The following is a 15,728-nucleotide window of genomic DNA, read 5'->3' as shown; positions in this document are numbered from 1 at the left end:
TTTAATTGATTCTCTCCTCCGGGAGACTGTGTTATAAGTGGTCAGGTGCCAAGCCTTTCTGGATCAATATTTTACCCTTAGTGACTTGCACAGCCTGAATATAGAATATCTAAGAATACAAATAATTCACATTCTGAGTTCTCAGGCAAACTGTGGGGATGATATAATTGTGATTTACATTTTTCTTATTCAAATATTTTTGCCAGAGTACAGCTAGGATAAAGCCCAGTGCCATAGAGTCAACTCCGACTCATAGCGACCCTATAGGACTGAGTAGAACTGCCCCATAGGGTTTCCAAGGAACTCCTGGCGGATTCAAACTGCCGACCCTTTGGTTAGCAGCTGTAGCACTTAACCACTATGCCATGCCACCAGGTTTTCCCCACAGCTCGGATAGGAATAAAAAATGTAGCAGCTGGGCTCCTAGCTGCCCATGTACCAGAAAGTGTTAAAGTCTAACCCCTCCTTCAGGCCCCTGGGGAGTGGCTTCCCTCTAAAGTTTCACTTCAGCTTCCTGTTTTCGATAATTTAACTTTCATTTCTCTACTTTGTGAGCATTAAGCCCCTGGTTTGGTGAGTAAATCTAGACCATCCTGTCCCTGACCTGCCTCCATTCTTCCACATGGAGTCACAGCTTTTCTGCTTGAACCTGAAGGTGTGTGAGGTAGTTTGTAGGGGCAGAGATTGGGAGACTTCAAGGGAAAAAGGTTGATTATGCTTGGCTGAGCTTGATTTAGGGTCTGGAAGCTGCTCTGAATTGAAAAAATAGAGCCAGTTTCCTGGCTTCCTGCAGGGGTCGAATCTGGGGGATGGGCAGCCTTTAATGAAGAGGGGTTTGGAAAAGCAAAGGGGCTTGTTTGTTTCCTGTTCCCATTGCCATTGAGTCAGTTCTGACTCATAGTGACCCCACACGACAGAGTAGAACTGCTCTATAGGGTTTCCAAGCAGCAGCTGGTAGATTCAAACTGTCAAATTTTTGGTAAGCAACCCATACTTCTTAAGCACTGTGCCACCAAGGGCTCCTTGTAAAAAATTGTAGGGACCATTATTTTCCAGGCTGAAACCACACCCATCTCCTTCCTTTTCTTTCCAAGCCAAAGGGAGCCAGAATAGTCTTTTTTGTCAGAGGCCAGCAGAAAATCTCTTCCCAGCAAACTAAAGTGCCTGGTCTATGAGTGGATTAAGTTTTTAAGGGGAGGGGGCACAACTTGAACCAAAGGTGTCATATGTTACATAGTGAAAGTAAGAGGACGATGGCAAATGTATAATGAGTGGTGGTTGGTTGTGGGTGTAAGTTAGCCACCACAGGTCGTGTGAGGAGAAAGTTGAATGAAGTATAAACATGAGTTGTGCAAGTATTGGGTGGTGGATCATTCCATGAAGAGAGAAAAGCTAAGTGCAAAAACCTACAGGCAGCTGTGGGTTTGGTGCTTTTAACCCTGAGCATGGTTTTTTGGTGTAGGAAAGAAAGACAGGCTGGATGAGCCTCAGAAACAGTAGGCTAAGTGAAAGAAAGCAGATGCAAAAGACCACATATTATGATTCTATTTTTATGAATTGATCAAAAATTCTATAAAATTTAAATCTATAAAGATGCAAAGGAAATTAATGATTGTCTGGGGCCAGAGGTCAGAATGGGGAGTGAACTGCTAATTGGCACCAGTTTTGTGTTCTGGTGATAGAAACATTCTACCTTTGGATTGTGGTGATGGTTATGCAGCTCCATAAATTTACTAATTGAATTGTACACTTAAAATAAGTCCATTGGATGGGATGTGAATTACAATTCAGTAAAGCTCTTAAAAAAAAAAAAATGAATCATACGCATATCAGGGGTTGAATCACTTCCTGCAGAGAGAAGAGCAAGTGCAAAAGGAGCGGGGGGTAGTGGTGGGTTTAGTGTATATAACATAAAACCAGTGTTTTGAGATCAGGAAGAAAAAGCAAGTGGGTTACACAAGGCTCCTGATCTGTAGGGCCTCAGTTTGCCCTTCTGTCCAGTGGAAGAGAAAATAGCAATCATTGCCCTGATAAGGGTGGAATTTGTCATGTGACATAAACTGAGAGTAAAGTGTTTGAAATTATTAGAAGAAGCCCTTTCATTCTGTCACTGTCCTACTCTTCTTGTCTCTTTATGTTTCTTCATTATATTATTTTGTCCTGTCCTAAATCTCTGTACAATCAATATCCTTTTAATCCCTACATTCCTTACAGTGCCCACTTTTACATTCCCAGCCCTGCAGGTGTTTGTGAGCAAGAAGAGACTCAGGAGCCAGGACTGGGAGAGGCTAGGAAAGCAGCGAAATGGCTTCAGTCCGGGCAGACATACAGAAGGAGGTGACCTGCCCCATCTGCCTGGAGCTCCTCACGGAACCCCTGAGCCTAGGCTGTGGGCATAGCTTTTGTCAAGCCTGCATCACTACGAAGAATGAGGAGTCACTGACCATCAGGCCAGGAGGGGAAAAAAGCTGTCCTGTGTGCCATGCCAGCTACCAGCCTGGGAATCTATGGCCTAATCATCATCTGGCCAACATAGTGAAGAGATTCAGGGAGGCCAAGTTGAGCCCACAGGAGGGGCAAACAAGTGGTCTCTGTGTGTACCATGGAGAAAAACTTCTGTTGTTCTGTAAAAATGATGAGAAGGCCATCTGCTGGCTTTGCGTGAGGTCTCAGGAGCACTGTGGTCACCAAACGCTCCTTGTGGAGGAGATGGCCAAGAAATGTCAGGTAAGGCTCAGGGTAGAGAAAGACAGGGAAGAAGGTAGCACTCAGAAATCTCCACTTTCTTCTTTCCTCACTTTTTCACCATAGAATTAAGTCCTGTGATAGCTTCCCATACTCTAATCAAGGCCTGGAGGACATTTCTGTGCATGTCTTCTATTTACATAAAAGATTAGCCTAGACTGCAGACACTTAGCCAAGAGAAGAGAAACTTGTTTTGCTTTGTTTTGTTTTCCTTTTGTTGAATGAGTAGAGAATTGCTTCCCAAAATAAATTCTTCTTGCCTTTCTGAGCAGAAGAACTACTAGAGGACATGGTTGGTCAGATGTGGGGAAGAAAGTCAATGAGAAGAAAGGATTTCCCTTGCTGCAGGATTAATTCTTCCTCTAGGACAAAAGAGAATCAGATTACTCTTTTTTTTTTTTAAATAACTGAAAATATACACAACAAAACATGCCATCTCAGCAATTTCTTCATGTATAATTCAATGACAGCGATTACATTCTTTAAGTTGTGCCACCGGTCTTGCTATCCTTTTCCAAGTCATCCCACCACCATTAACATAAACTCAGTGGAGAATCAGGGCTACTCTCGATGAGGAGATAGTGACTTCCACTACTCAGGAATAAAGAACACATTCACCTCCTCAGATTTTTGTCTGAGTCATAGATTCTAATGGCCAGTCTCACAGTTTCTGTAAACTCTGGTCTCTTCTGAGATCAGCCTGATTTCTGCACCAATGTATCCTCTGTTCAGGTGCTGAGAAAGCAGTGGTGTGATTCTGTTCTCACAGGAGAAGCTCCAGGAGACTCTCATAAGGCTGAGGAAGGAGCAGCTGGAAGCCAAGAATTTGGAAGCTCAGATTACAGAAGAGAGAGCTTCTTGGAAGGTAAGAGGAAACGCTTCCTGAGGGAGTTCTGAGACATGAATCTGGGCAGCAACTTGGGTTCTAGTCACAAGAGGCTCCTTCCTTTTTGCTCGTTTAGAATTAATGAGTACAGAAGCTATTTGATTAGTCCTTCATTCCTCCCCTGTTGGAGGTAGGGGGCTGGAGAGTGGACATATCACAAGTGAAATAAAATATTTGGAGATGAAGACTATGAGGGAAACAATTGTGAAAATGGCTTATGAATCTTCTGTCCCATTCCTTCATCAGGTTTGAGGCTCTGATATGTGCAGGAAAGATGTTGGGCAAAGGTCCAGGTTCCCAGCTTTGGGATTAAACATGGGGGTTGGGGAAGAGTGTTTTAATGCATAGATAGGCATGAGTGTCCAGGACAGGTATCTGCAATTCAAGCCTCATCAAAGTATTACATTTTGGCTCTCAGTGTACCTTAATAAAGCAGGCTTGAGGATATTGTTTTGGAACGAGGTCAAGAAAAAATTGTAGAAACAAACAGCTTCCCCTGGAATTGCTCTGTGGCTTTCACCTCCCCTCCTTGTGAGAACTCCCTGAAGAAAATAGTTCTTATCCTGGCTCCCAGCACCTTGCAAAGTAGATCCTCAACCAAACTGACAACTGACTGCCTCTTTCTCTTCCCTGTTTCCAAAGCATCAGACACAGGCTGAGAGACAAAGGATTCTGGCAGGTTTTAATGACTTGCATGCCATCCTGGACAATGAGAAGAAGAGGGAACTGCACAAGCTGGAGGAAGAAGACGTGAAAGTTCTGGATAGCCTGGCAGCAGCTAAATACCAGCTGATCCAGCAGGACCAGGAACTGAGCGAGCTCATCTCAGATGTGGAGCGTCGGATGCAGGGGTCATCAGTAGAGATGCTGCAAGTAAGACTTGGAATGGAGCTCCTACATGTGAGATTCGGGAAAAACAGAGACCAAGTTTCCTTCCTTACTGGGTCCCTGGGCTTTCTTCCTGGTAGTGGCATTAAGAAATTCCTTTGGCCCTGTGGTGTCCCTTCATTGCCATTCATTTCAGGTGTGATGGGGGTAATTCAGTGTATGAATGGCAAGGGAAAGTATCCATTATTGTTAATTTATGAAGGGCAGTGTAAAAATTTGATCCTGGAGTTTCACTGTATCCATACCTCATATAGATTTATTCTATATGTTGCTGTTATCTGTGACCTAGTGTTGAGTGTCTGTCAGACATCTCTTTACTAGGCTTAAAAAAAAAACTAAAAAGTTTTTTTTTTTTTTTTTTTTTTTTTTTTTTAGTCACAGGCAAATACGTACACATTAATTTTGGGAAAATTTAAAAAATAAAAACATAACTTCTTTGATAATTGTGGGACAAAGAACTCAGTTTGACGTTTTGTATATAGTTTCTGAAAATAGCTTGAGCACTTAAGGTGCTCTTTGTCCTTCTAAAATAGCCAGTCTACACTTGTTGCTATGGGTTGTAAAGTCAGTTCGGACTCATAGTGACCCTATGCGACAGAGTAGAATTGCCCCACGGGTTTTTCTAGGCTGAAATCTTTATGGGTTCAAAGCATGTGAGACAAAGTCTTGCCATCCTCACGCCTAAGGACCATTTTGGCTGTACTTCTTCCAAGACAAATTGGTTTGTTCCTCTGGCAGTCTGTGGTATGTATTCAGTACTCTTCACCAACACCACTATTCAAAGGCATCAGTTCTTTGGTCTTCCTTATTTACTGTCCAGCTTTCACACGCATATGAGGTGATTAAAAATACCATGGCTGGGGTCAGGAGCACCTTCATCCTCAAAGTGACATCTCTGCTTTTTTAACACTTTAAAGAGATCTTTTGCAGCAGATCTGACCAATGCAGTATATCGTTTGATTTCTCAATTGATGCTTACATGGGTGTTGATCATGGATCCAAGTAAAATGAAATCCTCTACACTTGGTAAAGTAGAGGATCAGTAAAAAAGAGAAAGAGCTTCAATGAGATGGCTACAACAATGGGCTCAAACATAGCAATGGTTGTGAGGATGGCACAGGACCTGGCGATATTTCATTCTTTTGTACATAGTGTTGCTATGAGTTAGAACCAATTCAATGGCACTTAACAACAACAACAGCAATCTTTCTGGGAGCAGATAGCTGGGTGGGTTCAAACCTCCAACCTTTGGGTTAGTAGCAAGCTCTTAACTGGTCCACCGGGCTACACTTAAATGTGTATAAGTAAGTAGGGGGCTACACAAGCCCACTCAGGAAGGGAGGGGCATGATGTAGTCAGTCATGCATATTCATTAATTGGATTGATATGCATGATGTCCCAATAACTAAAGCACCTTGGACCTTGGAGTTTCTTCTTTTTGAGGTGTCCGGGATTGGCGAGAACAGCGTGCAAGGGAGAGTGTCTGGCACATCCCTGGGACAATGGAAGCCTTGTGTTATGACTTCTTCCTGACCTTCCCTGAGCACTTCCTTATGTCCTTTCCAGTTACAATAAATAGGCAACTGTAGGTATAGGTAATTGTTGTGTACCGTTGAATCAATCTGACCCATAGCACCCTGCAGGACAAACTAGGACTACCACATAAGGTTTCCAAGGTTGCAATCTTTACTGAAGCATACTGCCACATCTTTCTCCAGTGGTGCAGCTGGTGGGTTTGAACCCCTGACCTTTCAGTTAGCAGCTGAGCACTTAACCATTGCACCATCAGGGCTCCCTTAAGTATAGGTAATAGTTTCTGTGAATTTTGTGAGCCATTCTAGAGAATTAATGAGGCCACAGGAGGCAATGAGCCAGCAAGGGCTGGCAGGACAGCTGATTTGTGTAGATGCAGCTCGGGGTGACTGGTGGCCAGGGAAAGTCTGCATGGGCAGTCGATGAAGAAGGATAGCTGCCTTCTAGCTTGTGTCCTAATGCCAGGCTACTGGCAGGGGGTTAGGGTCAGAGAGAGGAAGCGCCATGAAAGTGGCTGGTGACAAGGAATGGAAATGTGGGGACATGAAACCTGGATCCCTTTCCAGTTAGGATCCTTGCTCTGCAGTTGGAGAAAAAGGTAGGTCTTGCCCACCTTGCCTCATTTTTAGTACAGTTGTCACAATGGTATGATTTTATATATATTCATATTACAATAAAACCTGTTATATATATGCGTATGTATGCATACACATAATTTTTAATATGTTTAATTTTTTCCCTCTGAGGAGTGGCAAATGTAAGGCTAGGCTGTATAATACCCGAGCAAACAATTTGTATATATGCATATGTGCATGTGTGTGTGTGTTCATGTGTTTGTGTTGGCTGGGGAAGAACGTATGAGTTGGAATCGACTCGACGCCACTGGGTTTTTTCTGGGGGGAGAAAAATGTATGGACAAACTTATAAAACTTAATGGAGGAACTAGACAGTGTGAAAGTTAAATTTTTTTTTTTTGTGGCATTAATATTATGACTATGATTTACAGCCAGGAAATGTGTTTAGAAATTCAGGAAACTTCAGATTTTCTTTGCTTGTCTTTTGCCACTCTCTGTTCCTTCTATTGCTAATTGAACAATAATTTCATTTCCATCTAATGGATCTTTTCCTTAGCTTTTTTTTTAAAACAGATTTTTTGAGGTATAATTTACATACCATAAAATTCACTTATTGTGAGTGTACAATTTAAGGATTCTTAGTAAATGTATTACTAAACTATGAACAAATTCTTCTTTAGAATATTTCCATCACTTCAGAAGCATTCCTCATGCCTGTTTGCAGTTAATACTTGTTCCTACCCCTACCCCCTGGTATCCACCCAGCTGCTTTCTGTCTATATAGATTTACCATTTCCACATGTTTTAGTATAAACATGTGTTCCTTTGCATCTGGATTTCACTTAGCATAATATTTTGAGGTTTATTCATATTGTAGCATGTATCGGCAGTTTTTTCCTTTTATTGCTGAGTATCTTTCCATTATCTGGATATATCACATTATGACACATTTTCCCTTTGAATGCCTATAGAATAAATGAAAGTACAATGAATTAATGAGGTTAAGCTTCTGGGGAACCATATGCATTTTCAAAAAACAAATAGGAGGCCTATCTCATCTCCAGATACTTGAAGCATCTTCCTATTCTTCTGAGGGTTAAAGCTGTTTTTGTATGTTTATTTATTTATATATATATTTTAGGGGACCTAACACACTCACATGAGTTCTCTGGGAAGTTCTGCCTGGGTTTTATTCTTACATTTTTCCCAGTACGCTGTGACTATCTATCTATTCTCACCATATCAAGGGCTGGTGGGTGTTTGATGTAGAAGGTGGGTAAAACATTGTAAGATGGAGTGCCTATCACTCCATCTAGGGTTGCCAGATAAAGGGTGCATAGTTAAATTTGAATTTCAGATTCAACAGCACATACTTTTTTAGCATATAAGCGTATCTTAAATATTGCAGGGGTCCTGTTGTTGTTGTTGTTAGTTGTCATTGAATTATCTCTGGGGGGGAAAAAAACCCATTGTTGGGTCAATTCCCACTCATAGTGACCCTATAGGACATAGTAGAACTGCCCCATAGTTTCCAAGCAGCACCTGGTGGATTTGAACTGCTGATCTTTTGGTTAGCAGCCAAACTCTTAACCACTACACCACTAGGGGTCATACTCGCACTGATAAAAGAAAAAGCTGTTTTTATCCAAAATTCAAATTTAACTAGCCATTCGGTATTTTTATTTGCTAAATATTGCAACCCTATCCTTGATTCATGTTTTCCTTCTTCTCCCCAGGATGTGATTGACTTCGTGAAAAGGTATGTGTGGGAGACCAGGGATGATCCTTTTTTGTGTGGAGGGTGGATAGTAGCCATGAGAGCTACCTTGAGGTCAATCAGAATTAAAAAAAAAAAAAAAAAAAAAATCACAGAGCTGGAAAATTTGAGTATTGCATTGTCTCAAATTGTTGACCACAGATGGGGATTTCCAATGGTAGGAAATTTGGGTGGTGGAGGTCATAGAGTTAGGGCCAAGAGGGACGTTAAGGATAAGAGGTGGCAGCATCAGAGCCCCACAGCTGCACTAATTTCATTCATACCTCTGTCTCTCCTTAGCTCTGATTTCTGTATTTCATAGGCGCTTGTCTTATCTCAAGAAGGGTTCTGTCTTCTCTGCCAGGTCCCCAAATTGTCCAAAGGGACTATTATATCCCTGAGGATAGAAGAAGCAAGGTCTTTATAGGTGTTTTCTTAAGGTTTCAAAAAACTAAAGTCTTGGAGAATAGTGGGTTTGGCGTTGGTGCCAATAATTAATTTCTTCTTATTCAAACACTTTAGCATCCGATATGAAAAATGGTGTTCTTGTGTCTAAAGTTGCCCACCTACCTGGCAGGATCAAAGTCTTCCCAAATATGTGAAATTCAGAGATGAGCCATTGATGACTTAGTGGTAGAATCCTTGCCCCCCATGTGTGATCCCGGCCAATGATCCTCACGGGCAGCCACCACCTGTCTGACATTGGAGGCGTGCATGTTACTATGATGCTGGGGAGGTTTCAGAGGAGCTTTCAGACTAAGACAGACTAGGAGGAGAGGCCTGGCGGTCTACTGCCAAAACCCAGTCAGTGAAAACCCTTCTGATCCGCAAACAATCACGGGGTGGTACAGGACCAGGCAGGGTTTTTTTTTTTTTTTACATTGTGCATGAGGTCACTACGAATTGGAGCCAACTCAATGGCAACTAACAACAGCAATGAATTTAGTGGTCATAATTTCTCCTTTTCCAAATGTTTGTAATGGTTCATCAGAGAATTTGAGACCTCAGATGTTTTTCCCTGGGCCTCCATATTGGAGTAACAGGCTTTGGAGACCCTTGAGCCTTTCAATATAGGAACCTCAAACTTGATATTTCTCAACCTCCCCGTAACCAGATTCTTCAGCCTCCCTACTGATCATCTGCCTGGAAATCCACATCTCTGGACTCTCCCTGGTGGGCCCACTGAAATGGCCACCTCTTTTGCACATATCCTATACTTTCTTTAGAGGCATCAAATACCTTTTCTTTTTTTAAAAAAAAAAATAGGCACCATTATTTCACCTAATTTTATACTGTTTTTAAGAGGTAGAGAGTGGAGGGTTAGTTGTTCCATTTTAGAGGAAGGAATGAGGGCCTCTTTGAAGTGAAGACCTTCCCATAGTCGCACAGAGGGTAAGTGGGAAAGTAGACATGAGCACAAGTCTTTTGGCTCTAGTGTTAGTAGTCTCCCCTCTCCCACTCTCTGGCTCCTCAGGAAGGGGGTTAAAATGCATCAGTGGGGTGAAAGGTGAGGGATGCAGTGGTGCTGTAGAGACAGAAGGTCAGAGGAGTTGGGGGTCAATTTTTATCATCCTTAGAAGTGAGATCTGGACCTTGAAGAAGCCGAACATCGCTTCCAAGAAACTGAAGAATGTGTTCCGAGCGCCAGATCTGAAGGGCATCCTGCAAACATTTAGAGGTGAGCAGAACTTGGGTAAGGGTGTAGTGTGGGACTTTTGTGATGTCAGGGGCTACCTAAGGGAAAGGGTACAGTTTCTAGGAGAGGATGGGCTGGGGGGAAGAAGGCCAGAGAAGGAGGCATATCTTGTGCTAAAGAAAATGTGGTCGTATCTAAGGGTGAATGGCGAGGTGACTGGTTCATCCTCTCATTCACCAGTTTACAGCCTCACATTACTCCCCTTCCCTGCCACGCTCTAGAGAGGAGATAGGTATCAGCACTGACTCCTATACTTCTAATCAACATCCTTGAAACTTTTGTCATTTCAGAGCTGACAGATGTCCAGTGCTATTGGGGTAAGAAGAATTTACAGGGTCTTCAAATCACCATGTTCTTATCCCTTTTGAGAAGCTGTGGTTACAATTAAGTCCCATGATCTGAGCCCCATGTGTTTTTCCCCACACACGCATCCCCAAACATATGTTTTTAAGTGTTCTGCCTGTCTCTGAGCCATCAACACAAGCTCCTCCCAGTTAATTCCCAGTATTCCTTACGATATTTCAAAGACTCATCTACCCCATGTCCTTCACCTGACCCTGTAATTTTTCCTACAGTGGATGTGACACTGAATCCAGTCCGTGCTTCTTCGAATGTTGTCATTTCTGCGGATCAGAGACAAGTGCGAGTTGTGCACATTTTGAACTTTAACAATTCCTATCAGTGTGATTTTTCTGCTTTTGGTGTCTTGGGCTGCCAATATTTCTTCTCAGGTAAACATTACTGGGAGGTGGATGTGTCCAGGAAGACAGCCTGGATACTGGGGGTATGCTGTGGAACAAGTGACCCCAGGGAAAATTGGGGTTCTTGGTTTCGTTTAGGCTCAAATGCAAATCTTCAAGATGTGTACTCCAGATACAGACCTCAACATGGCTACTGGGTTATAGGGTTACGGAATCAATTTGAATATAATGCCTTTGAGGACTCTTCCTCCTTGGATCCCCAGGTTCGGACTCTCTTCATGGCTGCGCCTCCTCATCGGGTTGGGGTTTTCCTAGACTATGAGGCAGGCACTGTGTCATTTTTCAATGTCACAAACCATGGGTCACTCATCTACAAGTTTTCTCAGTGTTGCTTTTCTCAGCATGTTTCTCCATATTTCAATCCTTGTAACTGCCCAGCCCCCATGACCCTCTGCCCCCCGAGCTCCTGAACCTTCTTATTCCCTCACACACTTCTGCATAGTTCCTTGTTCAGGGGCTCAGCTCCTGCACCTGAGCTCATCTCCAGCATTCTGAGTGTCTCTTCCGTTCTTTTCTATAGGATATCTTTTAGTCTTCATAGCGTGTAATGATGCCTTGTATCATATTCTTCCTAATATCATTTGCAGAGAATGCTCATTTGTTGCATTTCTGAGAGAAAGACATCTAATCCCTCCTAGAGAAAGAGCAGTATTCCTGTAATTTCTCTACCATCTCTTTTCTGCCTCATTCCCCCTGCCACTTAACAGAATTGACAAAGAAAACCTGTCAACTCTTGTTCATATTATCTAGGACAGTACATCTGTCCTAAATAATGAACCTTTCGGAGTCTGTAGGTTTACCAGTGACACACCATATTCATCAGGGAGCTAAGCAGGAAGCACATAAATAATGTATTTACCAAGAGTGGATTCTTGACACCCAGAGCTTCTGGGTCCAAGTCTTGTCTCTTCACTTACAAGCTGTGTAACTTTGAATGAGTTACTTAACATCTCTTGGTCTCATTTTCCTAAAATAAAATTTGGTATTAAAAGTTTTACCTAATTCTTAGGATCATTTTAAGAAAGCTAAATTTTATTAAATGTAAAGCATTTATCTGAAAGTCTTGTTTATAAGAATAAATATTTGCTCTCATTTTTCTGAAAAAATGTAAGCTGTTCCAATGTCCTGGAGAACAAGTATTTTCACTTCAAGAGAGCAAGAGCTGGCTCTATGAAGTCTAATTTTCCAGGTCCAAAAATGAAAAACCCTGATGCAGATAGTATGAGTTTCCATACTCTGTGCAATAGCCAGGGCCCTGATGAGGCTCAGCAGTCCTTCTGAGGGATAGCTTTTTGCTGTTCAGGCCTTTTCCTTGAGGTGAAACATGTGAGTATATCACTCCATTTGCCATCCCATGCACTTCTATTCTTTTTTATCATTTCAAACTCAGGATGAGGAATAGACCTACTTAGGATAGCAAAGACAAACTGTTTTTAGAGAAGTATGCATTATAAAGTAGCACAGGCACTATGACTACACAGAGCCCACATCAAGATTCGCAGAGCTGCAGAGAAAGGGGTAGTCTCTTGGCCACACTGGATGAAAATGAAAGTGCCTGGCTTGGGACTGATTTACAGTAAAACCTGTGGAAGATGGAATCTGTGTAAAGCAAAAACCTGTCAGAGAAGGAAAACTCAAGTATTTTCCACTGAAATGAGCAATAGGAAAGTAGGAAGACTGCACCTGTCAAAGCAGAAAACTTGCGAGACCTGGAAAAATGAGACAATCCCGTCGAGTTCCAGCTCTCAGGTTTCACTGTATACATACACACACTCACATATATGCATATATGCACACAGCTAAAAAAGTATATATAATATATAATCATGGGTATAAACCTAGCACACTCCCATGGATTGAATTGTGTCCCCCCAAAATATGTGTCGACTTGGTTAGGCCATGATTCCCAGTATTGTGTGGTTGTCCTTCATTTTGTAATTGTAATTTTATGTTAAAGAGGATTAGGATGGGATTGTAACACCCTCACTAAGGTCACATCCCTGACCCAATGTCAAGGGGCTTTTCCTGGGGTGTGGCCTGCACCACCTTTTATCTTTCAAAAGATAAAAAGGAAAGGGAAGTCAGCGGAGAGGGGGGACCTCATACCACCAAGAAAGCAGTGCCAGAAGCAGAGTGCATCCTTTGTACCTGGGTTCCCTGCACCAAGAAGCTCCTAGTCCAGGGGAAGATTGATGGGAGGGTCAACAGAGAGAGAAAGCCTTCCCCTGGAGCTGGTGCCCTGAATTTGGACTTTTAGCCTGCTTTACTGTGAGGAAATAAACTTGTTTGTTAGAGCCATCCACTTGTGGTATTTCTGTTATAGCAGCACTAGATGACTAAGACACACATACATAAACATTATTCCAGGTAACATTTACAAGTATAAAAAAGAGAATTTATATCAGGAGGCTAAACCAAACCCAAACCAAACCCACTGCCATTGAGTCGATTGCGACTCTTAGCGACCTCATAGGGTTTCCAAGGCTATAAATCTTTATGAAAGCAGACTGCCACATCTTTCTTCCATGGAGCCGCGGATGGTTTTGAACCACTGACCTTTTGCTTTAACCACTGCGCCGCCAGGGCTCCATCAGGAGGCTAAAAGAGTTTATAAACTGAGTTTTTCCCCGTGGTCCCAAAGCTTATAATGAATGGCCGGGCCAGGATTAGTGCCAGTCTGTATTATCTGCACCACGTCCCCAGGGAGAAGGCAGCAGCCTGACTCTCAAGGATGTGGGGTGGAAGTGAGAGCCCAGGAGATGCTGAGCTGCAGGAGGAACCTGGAGCATCTTAGAGAAAACCTTAGCTGCCACAAAATGTAGACTGATATGCCGAATTCATGAAGCCATAAAGGATGCAAGAGTAGATAACCAAATCATAATGATTTATTAAGTCACTCCATTAAAAACAAACAAACAAAAACCCCATTACAGTGGTGTCAATTCTGGCTTGTGGCAATCCCATGTGATACAGAGTATAACTACTCCATAGGGTTTTCTTAGCTATAGCCTTTACAGAAGCAGATCGCCAGGCCTTTCCTCCATGGAGCTGCTGGGTGAATTTGAACCACCAACCTTTTAAATTAGCAGTCAGGTGCAAACTGCTTGTGCTATCCAGGGGCCAAGCCACTTTGTTACCAGGATGCTATTGCAGTTGACATGAATAAAATGTCCCCTTACTTTAGAGGGTAAACATTGTAATTGGACGGTTAAAATCCCGGCCTCTGAAACCAGATCAAATTTTGTATAGTTATGATATAGCACTTGATGGTTAAAGCCCTTGACTACTAGCCAGCAGCTCTGTGGGGCGAAAACTTGGCAATCTATTTCTGCAGAGATTTACCGCCTTGGAAACCCTTGGGTCGCTCTCAGTCAGAACTGACTGGACAGCACTAGGTTTGGTTATTTTTTTTTGATATGGCTATGTCATAGTGGCCCTTATCAAATTAAGCACTTGCTTTCTTTGGGACTGAGTTTCTCATTTGTAAAATAGATAAAAATAATAAAACTTACCTGATGGAGATATTGTGGAAATTAAATAATAGAATGTTTGTAATAACATCTACCATTTCCTACACAAAAGGACTGATCCAGAGTGGTGTCTGTTTTTTTCATTGGCTTCTTCTCTCTTACTTGAGACAAATGATTTTAAGAATATGTAATAATTTACTTGAAAAATGGTTAACTTTGTTTCAAGAAATAGAATAATTTGATTATGTACTTATGGATTAAGAAAAAGTCTAAGTATAAAATAAATGTTACATCATTGTAAAAATATTTGTTCTCATCTTCTTCATAACCGACTAGTCATATTTTACAAATAAGCCTGACTTTGCAGACCCTGGGGGCAAAGTAAGACTTAATGCGGTTAGAGTGTGGGGGTGTAGATGGATCAAACACCAGGCATTAAGGAAACTATCTGTGTAAATTTTAGGAAGAAAAAGAAGATTTGAAAACTTGTTGGTTAAAATTTGTCAAAGGGGTTTATATAAATGTTAGCAATACCAGATCAAAAGCAGAATTTTCTTATGTATTATAGAGATTATGTTCCACAACAACAATAGAATGTAGAAGCATGAGTATCTCAGTAGGCTCAAGTCAATATTCAATAATACAAATACCTGCATATCTATCTAACTGCCACTCCCAATATACAACAGCTTGTAATAGATCTGAGATAATAAGGAACAAGGTTGACAAGTCCCCTGCTTGCCTTTAGGAAATTTACTGTTGGGAGCTTCAATGCTCAATGATAATATTATGAGATTAAAATTTAAAAACAAAAAAACTGTTGCCTTAAGCCAATTCTGACTCAAAGCGACCCCATGTGGGTCAGAATAGAACTGTGCTCCATAGGATTTTCTTATTTATTTTTTTAAGTAATTGTATTTTAGGCGAAAATTTACAGCACAAATTAGTTTTTCATTTGAAAATTTGTACACAATTTTTTTTTTACTTTTTGATTTAGCAAAAATTTTTTAAATTGTGCTTTAGATGAGAGTTTACAGAGCAAATTAGTTTCTCATTAAACAATTAATATACATGCTGTTTTGTGACTTCAGTTGCCAATCATGCGATGTGTCAACACTCACCCCCTCTCGGCCCATTTGCATTCGTCCAGCTTTCCTGTCCCTTCCTGCCTCCTTATCTTTGCTCTTGAGCTGGTGTGCCTACTTAGTCTCGTATACATGACTGAACTACGTGTGTTATTGTTTGTTTTACAGGCCTGTTTAATCTTTGGCTAAATGGTGAAATTCAGGGGTGACTTCAGTACTGAGTTAAAAGGGTGTCTGGGGGCCATACTATCGGGATTTCTCCAGCCTCTGTCAGACCAGTAAGTCTGGTCTTTTTTTGTGAGTTTGAATTTTGTTCTACATTTTTCTCCTGCT

At 41.7% G+C, this 15,728-nt stretch overlaps 1 protein-coding gene across 2 annotated transcripts; it reads left to right on the top strand.

The window, feature by feature from the left end:
* Positions 1–501: 501 nt before the first annotated feature.
* LOC135227204 (E3 ubiquitin-protein ligase TRIM22-like) lies at positions 502–15,087 on the top strand. 2 transcript variants are annotated; one of them, XM_064288551.1, is made up of 8 exons: positions 502–573; positions 2,236–2,727; positions 3,515–3,610; positions 4,274–4,504; positions 8,364–8,386; positions 9,961–10,061; positions 10,370–10,396; positions 10,655–15,087. In XM_064288551.1, exons 2-8 carry the CDS (start codon positions 2,305–2,307, stop codon positions 11,248–11,250), a joined length of 1,497 nt encoding a protein of 498 aa, XP_064144621.1. In that variant the 5' UTR covers positions 502–573; positions 2,236–2,304; the 3' UTR covers positions 11,251–15,087. The 2 variants fall into 2 exon arrangements, with proteins under 2 accessions (XP_064144621.1, XP_064144620.1); XM_064288550.1 differs by having other exon boundaries at positions 524–655; positions 10,655–15,086.
* The last annotated feature ends 641 nt before the right edge of the window (positions 15,088–15,728 follow it).

This window comes from Loxodonta africana, chromosome 7, assembly GCF_030014295.1.
Source record: "Loxodonta africana isolate mLoxAfr1 chromosome 7, mLoxAfr1.hap2, whole genome shotgun sequence".
Taxonomy (NCBI): domain Eukaryota; kingdom Metazoa; phylum Chordata; class Mammalia; order Proboscidea; family Elephantidae; genus Loxodonta; species Loxodonta africana.
The sequence above is the reverse complement of the archived record's forward strand: the minus strand, read 5'-3'. Positions and strand labels throughout refer to the sequence as shown.

Bases quoted from the DNA above. Each gene is read 5' to 3' on its own strand.
- LOC135227204 (XM_064288551.1), top strand. From the start codon at position 2,305: ATGGCTTCAGTCCGGGCAGACATACAGAAGGAGGTGACCTGCCCCATC. The intron at 2,728-3,514 runs GTAAGGCTCAGG...CTGTTCTCACAG, and splicing joins AGATGGCCAAGAAATGTCAG to GAGAAGCTCCAGGAGACTCT. The intron at 3,611-4,273 runs GTAAGAGGAAAC...CTGTTTCCAAAG, and splicing joins AAGAGAGAGCTTCTTGGAAG to CATCAGACACAGGCTGAGAG.